Raw genomic sequence first — 14906 nt, forward strand, 5'->3', positions numbered from 1 at the left:
TACACCAAGGGTTTCTGGCTCTCTCCCACCTCCTAAAAACTGCTAGATGTTTTGGCTACTGTTAATTACCTCTAGGAATAAACTAGTAAGTGAATGTGAACCTGGTTGTGACTGCAAGGCAACCCTGAACAGAATGAAGTGATTTAGTGAATATGACTGAAAGAATGAAATCAAGCAAATTTAAAGCTATTACACTCAAGGCATATGTCAGTTCAGTACTTTGCTTAGTACAGGGAAATATGTTGATGTTTGTGGTTATCACAAATACACTGTAGATGAAGGTGACAATGATGAAATATTTCTTTGTTGCAGTTTACAAGTACAAAATATTACATGAATTGAAATATCCATATCTGACTATAGATTGTCCTGTTTAAAATAACTTTTGAAGAAAGAAAATCCAGATACAAGGTTGATTCCCAGATAATTTTTTTTCTTAATTTGCAGATCCATTCATCACCTGAACTGAAATTAAAACAGATTTATGTTCATTAGGGCATTTTAAAAAAGGATGGTGTGTGTCACAGTGTGTTTAAAAATGATTTTGAGTCTTCACTGGTATACAGTCTTAGTTCTGTGGATTATATGTTTTGAATTTGAAGTGTAAATAGTGCTTATGAAAGTTAGGGCAGACTCCATTCCTTCTTCCTAAGTTCCACCCTCCGGATCTTCCCACTCACTGTCTTGGGAAGCTGGTCCACAAACTCAATCTATCATGAAACACATTTCAATTAGAAAAACATACAAAAAAAATTCTTTTTGCACAGGTAAAAATGCATTTCCTTGAGTAGAACAGTGGCCTGGGAGTTATATTCTGCAAGGTCACAATGAAGTTTATAATAATATGACAAGGTGGCAAGACAATTAGTTTCAGTGGCAAGCCTAATGTATTCTGTTCTGCATTCAGCAATAACAGGGCAAATGATTTCAAAGCTACTGGCAAGTCAAAGTATAACAGAATAAAACATAAGTCAAATATTGTGCAATAAACACAATAAAATATATAAATAGTAAGATAAATATCCATTTTAATTAAAAACAAAGTAAAAAATACAATAAATGTCTTCTTTTTTTCTAATTAACCTTGACTTCTTTGCATTTTTTCAATTGGGATTGAGCTTGGGTCTTCTGGAGGTTAACTCCATCTATGTAGCATAAAAATACATGCAGCTTCTCCTTGATTTGGTCATGGCTGTAGACATACTGGAAACCAGTGTAAGGACTATAGGCTGGGAGTGATGTTCACTTTTCTTGTTCTCAAGAACTCTTTTGGTAGTCACATCGCTCATAAATTATGTTTAACTAGAGGCAAATCAATATACATGTTGGTCGTTCAGATAGATAATTAACAGGCCTTCCAGATTTGCACTGGATGTGTGAGCTGTTGAAACAAACATTTAAAAATTAACTTAAATTAACTTCACTTAAATCAGTTATATCCTGTTAAACAGTTGTATGTTGTTGAACATACAGTTTGCTATCCACTACCATATTCATTGATGTATTTTTACTCTGTGTGTGTGAAGTGTGTGTGTGTGTGTGTGTGTGTGTGTGTGTGTGTGTGTGTGTGTGTGTGTTTACCTTGCGGGGGTATTTATATGGAGCTGTGACCTTTTTCACATGTGTCTGCAATTGTCTGATTAGTTCATTTTGGTCTCTGTGTTTATATTCTGAAGTTAGCACAACAAATGCCTTCACTACCTAAATAAGAGAAAGAGAGAAAAGGAGTGAATATGAGGGCTATAAAAAGAGCTACAACTATAACATTCAGGTTTTCATATTCATTCATTTATTCATCTTCTACCGCTTTTATCCAAACTTCTCGGGTCACGGGGAGCCTGTGCCTATCTCAGGTGTCATCGGGCATCGAGGCAGGATACACCCTGGACGGAGTGCCAACCCATCACAGGCACACACTCTCATTCACTCACACACTCACACACTATGGACAATTTTCCAGAGATGCCAATCAACCTACCATGCATGTCTTTGGGCCGGGGAAGGAAACCGGAGTACCCAGAGGAAACCCCCGAGGCACAGGGAGAACATGCAAACTCCACACACACATACACACACACACACACACACACACACACACACACACACACACACACACACACACACACACACACAAGGCGGAGGCGGGAATCGAACCCCGCTGGAGGTGTGAGGCGAACGTGCCCCCCAAGGATTTCATATTACCATTTTAAAAGATACCAATGCAAAAAAACATAACCTTGCAGTTTAAACACCTTCATATAAACTGTAGACTGCAGACTGCTGTTTTCTCTCACATTGTAAGCCTGTGATGTAAATAATCCATACAAAATAACAGCTCCATAAAAAATAAGTGATGGAAGCAGGCTGTTTTCAGTATGTTACCTCTCCTCTGACTGGATCAGGACTGCTGACCACAGCTGACTCAGCCACAGCATCATGTTCGATCAAAGCATTCTCTACCTCAAATGGGCCAATACGATATCTGAGAAAGCCAAAAGAGAATTAAAAGTGAATCAAAAAGAGAATGGAAGAAAAGGTACATTGACATTTCACTGTCATAATCCTACTTAAACCCCTACTTAAAATATATTTGGACATATATTTCTTAATGTCCAAATTCCACCACCTTCCTCTTAATTTCACTGTAGACTATTTTAGAGTAGACTTTAATTTGAATAATTGAATAATAACGAAGTTAAGAGATTTATAATGTATAATAACCTATAATGAAAATAACTGTTTCCTGTTGTTTTTATACAAGACAATGCTGTTAAAAATTATTAAAAATGTTAAAAGACATTTAATTAAATATTATTATAAGATCTGTCATATGCTTAAAATAAATGTGTTTTTACAATATGTAATAAAATATTACTAAGACTCCACATGAACAATTGTACCTGAACAATATTTAGTCTATTGTTATCTATCACGCCTTTGATTAAAAGGTACAGTTTGTTTATTAGTAGCAGGGGACAATCTTTTAAAGCCAGTTTAAGCTTTTTTACACGTCATTTCAGAAGGTCAATCAATAATGAGTTTAATATATTTCATTTCATTTATTTTACATTTAATGATAATGAAAATCTGAGACAGAAATAATGGAATCATGACACCCGGGAAACTTTTTTGACGCCACTCTTACCCTGCAGACAGTATGACATCATCACCTCTGCCAATAAACCACAGATATCCGTCGTCGTCCATAATCCCTCTATCACCTGTGAGGTAGAAATCTCCACAGAAACAGTCTGCTGTTTTTTCCGGCTCTCCCTACAAACAGTATGAAAACTGCAACAGAAAGCACTCAAAAATTTGGTCCATAAGCTGCTTTAACTGGTTCTTGGGCTTAGACAAAGTGGTCCCATTCTGTCACTTAGTTTGTGTACGCAAGTATAAGTGAATAAATGTAGAAGTTTGAGAAACACAAACGCTCTATAGGCAACATATCTGCTTCTGTTGCAAATAGATACAGTGAGTTTATATGTATTTAGACCCCTTTTGTTTTTTGAACAAATTGATTTTGTTAGAAAATGTATTTAAACTGACTTCTTCTTCATCTCTCTCCACCTATCCCTATATTATCCCTATATTCTATCCCTATATTCTATTGTCACATCCTCAACACTTGCACCCACTAGCTTCATATCCTCATTAATTACATCCATATACCTCCTCTTTGGCCTTCCTCTTGGTCTCGGTACGCTTTCAAGCAAACTCTGGAGCGGTTCATTTGTGGTGAGAACATGGTCCGAGATTAAACAGAACTAACTGCAAAAAGTATTGCGCATTTTGGACCAAACCAGCTGCCATAGTGGGTTGTTGGCAATATTTTCGAAAGATGAGCATGTCACAGTTTCGCAAAAGTAATGCTCGCCGTCTTGCGATGCGTCTTCGCCGTTTGCAGTGCATTAAAATGCTATTTTCAAGCCGCATCCGCGCTTCATTCTGAAAATTAAGACTTTGCATAGAGGGCTGTATACAAGCAATGTAGTAGATTACAACCACGAACATAATTGCAGCACGCAGTCGTCTCTCCATGGTGTATGCTGTATTTTCCTGTATTTTCCTCTTTTTGTTTAGTTCCGGAGTTTCGTTGGAGTTCCCGCATGTTTATTCTGACCAATCGAGAAGCAGTTTAGGAAATACGCTCAAAGACATGTGGCCAATGAGTGATGTGGATGTTATCACATGACTGCATTTTGGTTCGTTTCAACTGGTGCGGAACAGAACGATCAGTGTGGTGTGAAAAGGAACCAAAACTGCTAAAAAGCTACAATGTATAATTTTTTGCTTTTGGTCCAAATGAACCGAACTATAGATGTGAAAGCACCTCCCTAAATTTGTCTCCCAAACGTCCAACATGAGTTGGACTCTGATGTAGTCGTTCCTAATCCTGTCCAATCTTGTCAATCCCAAAGAGAACCTCAACATCTTCAGCTCGGCTACCTCTAGCTCTGACTCCTGTCTCTTCTTCAGTGACACGGTCTCTAAAGCATACAGCATAGCTGGTCTCACCACTGTCCTGTACACCTTCCCCTTGATTCTCGATGATATTTTCCTATCACCTTTCTCCACCCACTCCAACCTGCCTGCACTCGCTTCTTTACTTCTTTCCCACTCTCTCCATTACTCTGGCCTGTTGACCCCAAGAACCTAAACTCCTGTACCTTCTTCACCTCTTCACCCTCTAACCTTACTGTTCCACTTCCCTCCCTTTCATTCACACACATGTACTCAGTCTTACTACGACTGACTTTCATTCCTCTTCTCTCCAGCGCAAACCTCCACCTCTCAAGGTTTTCCTTCATCTGCTCCCTGCTCTCACTACAGATCACAATGTCATCTGCAAACATCATCGTCCAAGGAGACTCCTGTCTGACCTCCTCTAACAACTGGTCCATCACTATAGCAAACAGGAAGGGGCTCAGTGCCGATCCCTGATGCAGTCCCACCTCCACTTTGAACTTCTCTGTCTGACATACAGCACACCTCACCACTGTCCTGCTCCTCTTATACATGTCCTGTACCACTCTGACATACTTCTCTGCTACTCCTGACTTCCTCATACAGTACCACAGCTCTTCTCTTGGCACCCTGTCATACGCTTTCTCCAAGTCTACAAACACACAGTACAACTCCCTCTGAAGATCCCTATACTTCTCTATCAACATTCTCAGAGCAAAAATTGCATCTGTTGTGCTCTTTCTGGGCATGAAGCCATACTGCTGCTTACAAATTTCCACCACCTTCCTTAACCTAGCTTCCACTACTCTTTCCCACAGCTTCATTGTATGGCTCATCAACTTTATCCCCCTATAGTTACTGCAAATCTGCACGTCACCTTATTCTTAAAGATCGGCATTAACACACTTCTCCATTCCTCAGGCATCCTCTCACTCTCTGAAACCCTGTTGAACAAACTAGTTAAAAATTCCACTGCTGCCTCTCCTAGACACTTCCAGACCTCTATCGGGATGTCGTCAGGACCAAATTTACCAATTTTTCTGCAAATTAATCACTAGAATCTCTAATTTATCTAGGTATTCAGACCTTTTTATCATTTTTTGTGCAATTACTTTTGACTCCCACTTCACACACCCAGATTTAGACAGTTTCTCCAATTCATCCTTGTAGATTTTCTCATATTCAAACATACTGATTTAGGGCTATCTTAGAACAGCCATCTGTAGGTCTTTCCATAGATGTTCTACAGGGTTTTGACTAGGGCTACTCAAGTGTAGGTTTTTCTTGGGCCTGTAAGAGACTTGTTATGGCTGTATAAGTTGCTTCGTTGTCATGTTTTATGGATTTTAAACTATCTAGTAAAGGTTTTCTTTAAGAACCTCACTGTATTTGGCTGTGATCTTCCTTCCTTCAATTCTGACCAGTCTTCCTATTTCTATTACAGTACATGATATTTATTTATTTATTCATTCATTCTTTGTCATTCCTTATTTTGTGTACATTAATGGACATTCAAAGAACATATTTTAAATTAAATGTATAACTCAATAAAGTATGCAACAAAAGGGGTCTAGACACATTCTGCACCCAGTGTATCTACAGTTAAAGACTGAATTTATGACAGTTTAATCATCATTTTATGGAAGTATCTCGTATATCTGATATTTATTCAGATTGCAGATGTGTCACAATATGTAATGAATAATGATTTTATCAAAAGATAGACAAAAGAGGAGTGTCAAAATAAAACAGAAAGTACATACCAAGTATTCAGTGAAGAGAGAGAATGGTCTATCTGGTTTCACTCTGATAGCCAGATTTCCTTCTGTTCCCCGATCAACAATATTTCCTTCTTCATTAATAACCTATAACCACCACATATATCATAACAAAGTGAGTTATAAATGAAATACAAGTGCTAATTCGTTTAATTCATTCATTTACATTCATTTCACAAACCAAACACAATAAAATACATTATCAGAATAAAAAATATTAAAGCAACGTCTACAGAGATTATAATTACCTGCACATCATAAGCTGGTGATGCTTTGCCAAATGAACCAGGTCTAATTTCCATACCTTTAAATGTGCCAGCAATTAAAACCTGATAAATGACCAAAAAGAAAATCTCAGATTACAGTTTACAGATACAATAGACCCAACTATGTTCCTGCTAATGTCATCTTATAGAATTAGGTCCGGCTCTGTTTTAATTCTGTTTTATAAAGATAATGAATAATATTCTCCTGCTGCTACTTTAATGACTGTTTACAGAACATTATATAACATCTACATTGGCACAGGCACATATTGTTATCTGAAGGCAAATAAAATCAAATTTGTGCTTTGACTGAAATCAACACTGACACAGCCAAATCATCCAACATTAGGTTAGCAAATACGATTGAAGCAAAAAAAAAATTGTCTCAAAGTTTTCAGCTTGTAGAATACAAAATAGAAGATAATATGCTTATGAGAAATAGATACTTTGATTTGTTCAGCTGTATGTTGGATTTAGCCTGTGTTCTATTGGTTTAGCCTTTAGCATTAGGAGGGTTCTGAAGTTTATTTATCCCTATTTTTTTCATTATTATATGATATTTATTTCTCTCGCTTCTATTTCCATACTTCTGTATAGCTGCTTTGAGACATTGGGGATTGTTAAAAGCGCTATACAAATAAATTGAATTGAATAGTATCAACAATTCTTACTTATAAATGAACCCGCTGCTGATAGTGTTATTGAAATCAAATTCAATACCAAGCTTCATTAAAACAGCAAGAGTAAAACACTTCCCTCATTCACTCACAGTCTCAGTCTGCCCATATCCCTCGTAGATATCAAGGCTTGTGAGCTCTCTCCATTTTCTCATCACTTCAGGGTTAATGGGCTCTCCTGCACACAGGCAGTGCTCTAAAGCCTGAAACTGGAACCTGTCACACACACAGCACTCTATTCTAGGCCAATCAGTATAGTCTGATTCTTGTCACTGCTACACGGCACAGACTGACAGTTTAGTTTATGTAGATATAGTAATCAGGGTTAATTAAGACAAAACATGAGATCTGGTTATGCCAATAAAGGTATATAGACATTTGCTATGTCTAGTCTAATATGCACTCTTTTTTAGCATGTTCGTTGTGCTGATACTTGTTTATTTTACAGACTAGTAAAACTGTCCCAGTGTTCCAGCAAGTCACACACAATCTTGGCACTAAGTACACTGCTGTTATCATCCTGGAGTGTGATGGTGTCAGTGTGGTCTTCTGCTCGCACATGATGCACAAATGGCCACCGCAGTGTTTGGCCAACAAAATTACATTCATACAGAGAGAAAACCTACTGTGATTGTACAATAAAGTGTTGTTATTGGTGGGTACAACTTATGAATGCAAAGCTGAGGTAAAATTTGTTGATGTATCACCTGGATGGATCCTCTTGTACTAACATCCGATAAGCTGTTGGTGCAGTACAGAATGTGCTGATGGGATATCTGCAGAGAGTCTAAAAGACAAAGTGAAAATGGTTTCAGATTAACTAGAATATTACAATACTTAAACATACACTAAAATATTGGCGTGTATGTTTTGGCATTTAAACAAACATTGGGTTGTTTTGGTTTGACTTTATTACAGTATGATAATCTAGAAGTATTACAGTTTCATATTATCACACACACAATACACTAACAAACAATGTCTAAAACAGGAGGAGAAGGAGAAGGTGTTTGTTCCATAATCATAAAATAAGCAACAATCATTCTATCATTCAATCAAACTATCATTCTGATTTATTATAAACACACCTTGAGGACAGTGTTAGTGTCAAAGCGTGGCATATGGTGTGTGAACACACATGCTCCTTGGGTCCAGGGGCCAAATACACTGCTCCATGCAGATTTGGCCCAACCTGTATCTGAGGTGTTCCAAAACACATCGTCATCAGTAAGATCTAACCAGTACCTGCATCAACAAAAACGAAAATATACACACATATAAAGTTACACATAAAATTAGGATTCATATTACTGATGATAATAAATGCTAATTATGATCCTTGAAATTTTAGTTTTTTTCTCAGTTTAAAATCAATTAAAATCTGGTCACAGTCCATATTTTAATGAACGGAAGCCGATTTATTCTGTGTTTCTATTTAATGCAACCTTCTGCAGTTTTATCTCACAAACACACTCACACACCTGCCATTGACGGTGAGCCCTAAGCCATAGCTACAGTGGCTGTGAACTGTCATTTTGGGAGCCCCAGTGGTTCCACTTGTGAAGAAGATGGTCATAGGCTCGTCACTACATGTGTCCACACACACATGTTCAGCAGAAGCACTCCTGCAGGTCATAAAGATGGAGTGACTTTAAATGTCCTAGGAGAGCATGTTTTAGCCTTCACTCTCATATATTGGTATTCACTGGATAGGCTATATATACCATTATATATGTTAATATTTGAATATGAATTATATGAATTAAGTATTGTGTTGGAATTCACAAATAGGAAGGAATGCAGATGTTCTTTCATTAGTAACATCTGTAATAATGCAACATACATGCATAAGAGTAAAGGGTGTGCTTAGGCATGACAGTAACAGGAATGTAAAGGAGGAAACATAATCTACACTCTCACCCCATTACTGCTGTAAGGTTGCCCCAGCCTGGTCGCTCCTTGTTGGAAAGCAGAAGCTTAGAGGTCAATGTGGGACATTGTGGAGTCACAGCCTCTATCAGTGGTGCCATACTCTCATCTGTGATCAGACAGTTTGCTTGGGAGACCTGCAAACGATGCAGGATGTCTCTGGCTGTTAGTTGGGATGTTCCAGGGATCAGAACTATACCTGTCAGAGAATAGTGAGTGTGTATGGATCTGAACAATTTGTTGTAGGATTCAGATGAGAATACCTGTGCAAGTTAGTCACAGGGGTGGCAGGGGGTCAGAAAGGCACTCCTGTAGACACTACATAAACATTTTTTATTCTGGTAAATTTTAACAGAACAATTGGAAATTTGTTAATTCTAAGGAGCTGAGCACTTTAATACATCCTGTGTCACTCTTTTTTGTTTGTTTTGAATGCATTTAAGTGACGTGCCATGTAAAACTGAAAATGAATTATAAGCTCAATTGAAGAATAATGGTTACGTCATTGTAAACCTCATGCAAAGAAAGTAGCTAAGCTTTTTTTGTCAAGCTAAAACATAGTAGTTGATTAAACACACTGGTAACACACTGAGTGCTCATAATAATCTGACTATAGAATATTTGTATGAACCTCTTGCCTCTAATAAATCAATGAAATCTATGAAATACTGTGAATTGAATTGAAAGAATAATACGGTGTTCGACCTGCAAATCAATTAAGGTTTAGAATTTCAGTTTCTTAATATACATTGTTTGTCTTCAGGTCATTTTGTAAACTGTTTCAAACTTAATAACGAAAGCATACTCACACTCAGTGACAGATTCTTACAGATTCTTGGCGGCACATATAGTTTATAGAAGCTTAAATAAGCTTATAGAAGCTTTAGATCTCTACAAGAATTAAGACACATAAATCAGTTGTCTTTTACTGGTGTTTACTGAAAATCCCTGTTTTCTCTGGTTTTACATTTACAGCCTACTGATAAGCCTTCCACCACTACTGGCATCTACAATAACACATTTATGAGGCCTGGTTTTGGTATGTGTCACTTTTGTCATGTAGATGATTATCAGGCAGAAGTGTGTGAGACCAGCACAAAAATGTCTTTTCAACAGCATAAGAAGAAATGGCCCTGTTCCCTACATAAGATCATGTCAAAGTCCTCAGTTCAGGTCTAAAACTAATCCTCATAAAATGTGGAAGTGGTAAAACATTATTTTCGTTTAAGGTCAGAAATGACCAAAAAAAGGTGCCATTGTTTTCATTTCATTTGTTCATGAAATTCACTAGAGTTTTTTTTAACTGAATTGAAATTTATTAAAACTCGCGGGTCAATATCATGTGCTATTGAAGATCATAGACTACAGATGTCAGGTCACTCAATTCACATATCTGTCTATTACCCAGAGTTTGTATTAAGGCACATAACTAGTTAACTTACTGCCCATAGGTTATTATTTTATGTTAGCTAACTTTGTTTAGCCTGGTCATTTATGTTCTAGGCAAGCAACCCATGAGACTGAGCAAGCACAAACATCCACTTGTCTGGTGGTTTTTGAACACCACAGTGTATTATTTATGACTTATTTACTTTTTTCTTACTGTCAATCACAATAAACATAGTAAATTGCACTTGTTATATTACTGCAAATTATATTACTCTTTACTTTCTGTTATAGAAAACCTAGTATGTTATGATTATGACTACCACAGTAGTCATAATAATAACATACTCTTTTCTTTCTGTTATAGAAGGCCCAGTATGTGATGATTATGACTACTGTGATATTCCTCATGCAGGCATGAGCAAAAGTGTGATTACCTGTTCTGAGGCAGGCAATATTGACCAGCCACCACTCTGGGATTCTTGGCAGGATGAGAAGGACTCGATCTCCTCTTACCAAACGGCATTTATCAATCAAAACATTAGCTAGTTTTCTAGAGTAGAAGCCCAGCTCCTCAAAACTCCACCTGACTTCTTTATTTCTATCATTGACCCACCACAGCGCAGGCCAAGGTGACTTCCCACCTGCCTAAAAAGACAGACATTGTTCAGCTTGGATCACTGTGCCAGGTGTATTAAGCATAAATGATATGCAACTTGCACAAGTCAAAAAGAAATGTATCATTTTACATTATTATTATTATTATTATTACTATTATTGTTTTTATATTTAATGTGAAAAGGGGCACATGACTAAGAAATACATTAACAATTAAATTAAATTATGACCTTTCTGACTATACTGACAGTTTGCTCCACACAGCTGAACACTACATTATCTCTAACTCACTCATTTTCTACCGTTTATCCGAACTACCTTGGGTCACAGGCATCAAGGCAGGATACACCCTGGACGGAGTGCCAACCCATCGCAGGGCGCACACACACACTATGGACAATTTTCCAGAGATCCCAATCAGCATGTCTTTGGACCGCGGAGGAAACCCCTGAGGCACAGGGATAACATGCAAACTCCGCACACACAAGGCGGAAGCGGGAATCAAACCCCAACATGCAAACTCCGCACACACAAGGCGGACCGGGAATCGAACCCCAACATGCAAACTCCGCACACACAAGGCGGAGGGGGGAATCGAACCCCAACATGCAAACTCCGCACACACAAGGCGGAGGCGGGAATCGAACCCTGACCCTGGAGGTGTGAGGCGAACGTGATAACTACTAAGCCACCGTACCCCCCTGTAACACTACATTATATTTCATTAAAATAATTACAATGTGAAACATGAAATAATATGAACCATGAACTATGCTAACAAAACTGTGTAAACTATGCTTAGAAATTATAATTCAAAGTATAAAGTATTACATATATAGTAATGTTAAAATATTTGGACCATGGTATTTTTAATTTGATATTAAAAATTTTATATTAAAAATCAAATGGGGATGTCGTAGCCTGGTGGTTAAGCTGTTGGACTTCTGACCAGAAGGTTGACCAAGCTGCCCCTGAGCAAGACCCTTAACAACTGCTCAGTTGTATAAACTGTAAGTCACTTTGTATAATGATGTCTGCTAAATGCAAGAAATGTAAATGATATATTGACAGACTAAATTCATATTTAGTGCATTATAGCCCATTGGTTTTATAATTGAATTATAACATATTTTTAAAGAATAATAACAAGAAGAAGAAAAATAATAAGAATAATTGTTATTATTATGATTATTATTATTTATAATTAATAATACAATAAGATTGTATTATTATTAAATAATAATAATAATTAGTTATAATTAATAATAATAATAATAATAATAATAATAATAATATATTAAATACTATTTCTTTATTAATACCCACTTTATTTTGCTGTTACATGTGTAGGCTATTAATAGTTATAGCTAGTAATAAATTCACTAACAGAATGTAGTACCTTTTCCTTTTCTTCCCAGAAGTCAAGCACATCTTTAGCGAAGTTGAAGAATGAGGGGATGTTCGGTTTGGGTAAAAGCATCAGACTGTTGTAGTCGGTGAAGTTTTTCGGGCTTGTTGTTTTATTCCTGTGAGTCTGTAGCCATTGCGTTCTGCTCGCTGTGTTAAACTCGTAGCAGCTCCTCTTACACGCGTGGGTTAAAAAACCACGCCAACGTAGAGCAAGCGAACACATCGTCATACAGCACGATTATATTATTGTATATATTATTAGTACAGTTATAGTATTATTTATGCTGTATTTTTGAGAGTCACCAACAGCTGGAACCAAATTCCTTGTGGTTCTGATTCTGGTTTGATTCCGCTTTCCCAATTAATCAAGAAAGTAGTAAAAACTTTAAGGCCCTACGCCTACGTCTTTAAGAGAATGTTTATTATGTGATCTCACTTCCTTAGAATAAACTAGGGAGAGGGGCGTTACCAGGAGCGACCACTCAGCCAATCAGAAACAGCGCTCAGGCTGTGTTCCACACACTCAGGCTGTGTTCAGGTCCAGTGCACAAGAATTTGTAAAACCTCAGAACTCATGTGATTAGGAAAAGGCTCTAATGGTAAATATTCAGTTGTTAAACATCGGTGCCTTTCAGAAACATGTAATTAATTTAATTAGTGGTTAAGGTGTTGGAGTAATGATCAGAAGGTCATGAGATCAAATCCCATGTCCACCAAGCTGCCACTGTTGTGCCCTTGAAGAAGGCCCTTAACCCTCAAGTGTATAAATTGTAAGTCACTCTGGATGATAAGGGTGTCTGCTAAATGCCAGAAATGTAAATGAATAATAAATACATGTGTATATTTTTCTCTATAATATTACTATTACATTTTCTATATAATATTATATATAATATACCATCATTTATAGGAAAGTTAAAAAAATAACTAAAAGCTGTTTTATCTTGTTTAGCAAGTGCAAGAAGTAATGAATCAGGAAAAAAAATCACAAAATGTATACAAGTTTGAAAAATTTGAAAGAAAAGACATGCAAAACTTTGTGTTCATTAGCAATTTCAATATTTAAATTTTTCATTACATAGACATCTGAGCCCAGTAAGACACAGATCCCTCATAATAGCTTTTAAAACAAACATACGTGCATTGCTCGGAATACCTTTTTGTTTATTTTAATCAGTGATCCTTTGTTTTTTAATTGTAAATATATCTATGTTACTGTATGACGTTTCTCACATGCTACACTGCCAGTTAACGCAAAAACCCCTAAGCAAACCAAGGTGCTGATCATGGTCTAATTATTTAATAAATAACATACTGCCTATTAACTATACTGAACTGATTTTCACATACAATGCCTTGCAGTATTCATACCCACTGAACTTTTTCACATTTTGAAACGTTGAAAACATAAAAATGTATTTTATTAGGATTTTATGTGATAGACCAACACAAAGTGGAAGGAAAATGATAAATGGTGACCAAAATTGTTTTTACAAATAAATATCTGAAAGGTTTATTTATTTGTATTCAGCCCCACTGAGACAATACCACCTTTTGCTGCAATTACAGCTGCAAGTCTTTTGGGGTATGTCTCTACCAGCTTTGCACATCTAGAATTTTTGCCCATTCTTCTTTGCAAAATAGCTCAAGCTCAGTCAGATTGGATTGGACTCACCACAGATTCTCAATTGGATTTATGTCTGGACTTTGACTGGGCCATTCTAACACGAATATGCTTTGATCTAAACCACTGCATTGTAGCTCTGGCTGTGTTTAGGGTCATGGTCTTGCTGGAAGGTGAACCTCCACCCCTGTCTCAAGTAAAGACTCTAACAGGTTTTCATCTAAGATTGCCCTGTATTTGGCTCCATCCATCTTCAAATCAACTCTGACCAGCTTCCCTGTCCCTGCTGAAGAAAAGCATCCCCACAACATGATGCTGCCACCACCATGTTTCACGGTAGGGATGGTGTGTTCAGGGTGACATGCAGTTTTAGGGTTCCGCCACACACAACCTTTTTGATTTTTGCCAAATATTTAAATTTTGGTCTCATCTGACCAGAGCACCTTCTTCCACATGCTTGCTGTGTCCCCCACATGGCTTGTCGCAAACTGCAAACAGGATTTCCTATGGCTTTCTGTCAACAATGGCTTTCTTCTTGCCACTCTTATATAAAGACCAGGGGTTTCATTTAGAAAGCATGCGTACGCACAAAACGGGGCTGGAAACGTGCGTAAGCCAGTTTTCGCGCAAAGGTTGTGATTTATAAAAAACAAACTTGACGGGAAAATGTGCGCACCTTTAAGCAAACTTTGAGACGTGCGTACGCACATTCTGGAGACAAAGGGAATTGGCGACACAGATGGTGAGGTCG

The 14906-nt window shown here is 37.3% G+C and overlaps 1 protein-coding gene across 2 annotated transcripts; it reads right to left on the reverse strand.

Annotated features, from left to right (window-relative positions):
- Positions 1-276: 276 nt before the first annotated feature.
- Positions 277-12969, reverse strand: acsm3 (acyl-CoA synthetase medium chain family member 3). 2 transcript variants are annotated; one of them, XM_027143299.2, is made up of 13 exons: positions 12521-12967; positions 10941-11151; positions 9109-9316; positions 8670-8813; positions 8277-8433; positions 7896-7975; positions 7281-7404; positions 6494-6574; positions 6231-6332; positions 3146-3273; positions 2383-2482; positions 1582-1701; positions 277-710 (listed from the first exon to the last, which is right to left on the reverse strand). In XM_027143299.2, the coding sequence occupies exons 1-13, from the start codon at positions 12758-12760 to the stop codon at positions 624-626; spliced, it is 1782 nt and encodes a 593-aa protein (XP_026999100.2). In that variant the 5' UTR covers positions 12761-12967; the 3' UTR covers positions 277-623. The 2 variants fall into 2 exon arrangements, with proteins under 2 accessions (XP_026999100.2, XP_026999101.2); XM_027143300.2 differs by lacking the exons at positions 277-710; positions 1582-1701; positions 2383-2482 and having other exon boundaries at positions 3167-3291; positions 12521-12969.
- Between the last annotated feature and the right edge of the window lie 1937 nt (positions 12970-14906).

The sequence above is a fragment of the Tachysurus fulvidraco genome, chromosome 22 (assembly GCF_022655615.1).
Source record: "Tachysurus fulvidraco isolate hzauxx_2018 chromosome 22, HZAU_PFXX_2.0, whole genome shotgun sequence".
NCBI lineage: Eukaryota > Metazoa > Chordata > Actinopteri > Siluriformes > Bagridae > Tachysurus > Tachysurus fulvidraco.

What these genes read in the sequence shown, in the direction of transcription:
- acsm3 (XM_027143299.2), bottom strand. Translation starts at nt 12,760, where the DNA reads ATGACGATGTGTTCGCTTGCTCTACGTTGGCGTGGTTTTTTAACCCAC. An exon ending in TATTGCCTGCCTCAGAACAG is followed by an intron (nt 9,317 to 10,940) that starts GTAATCACACTT and finishes ATTCTCTGACAG; the next exon opens with GTATAGTTCTGATCCCTGGA. An exon ending in CATATAAATACCCCCGCAAG is followed by an intron (nt 711 to 1,581) that starts GTAAACACACAC and finishes GTTTCATGATAG; the next exon opens with ATTGAGTTTGTGGACCAGCT.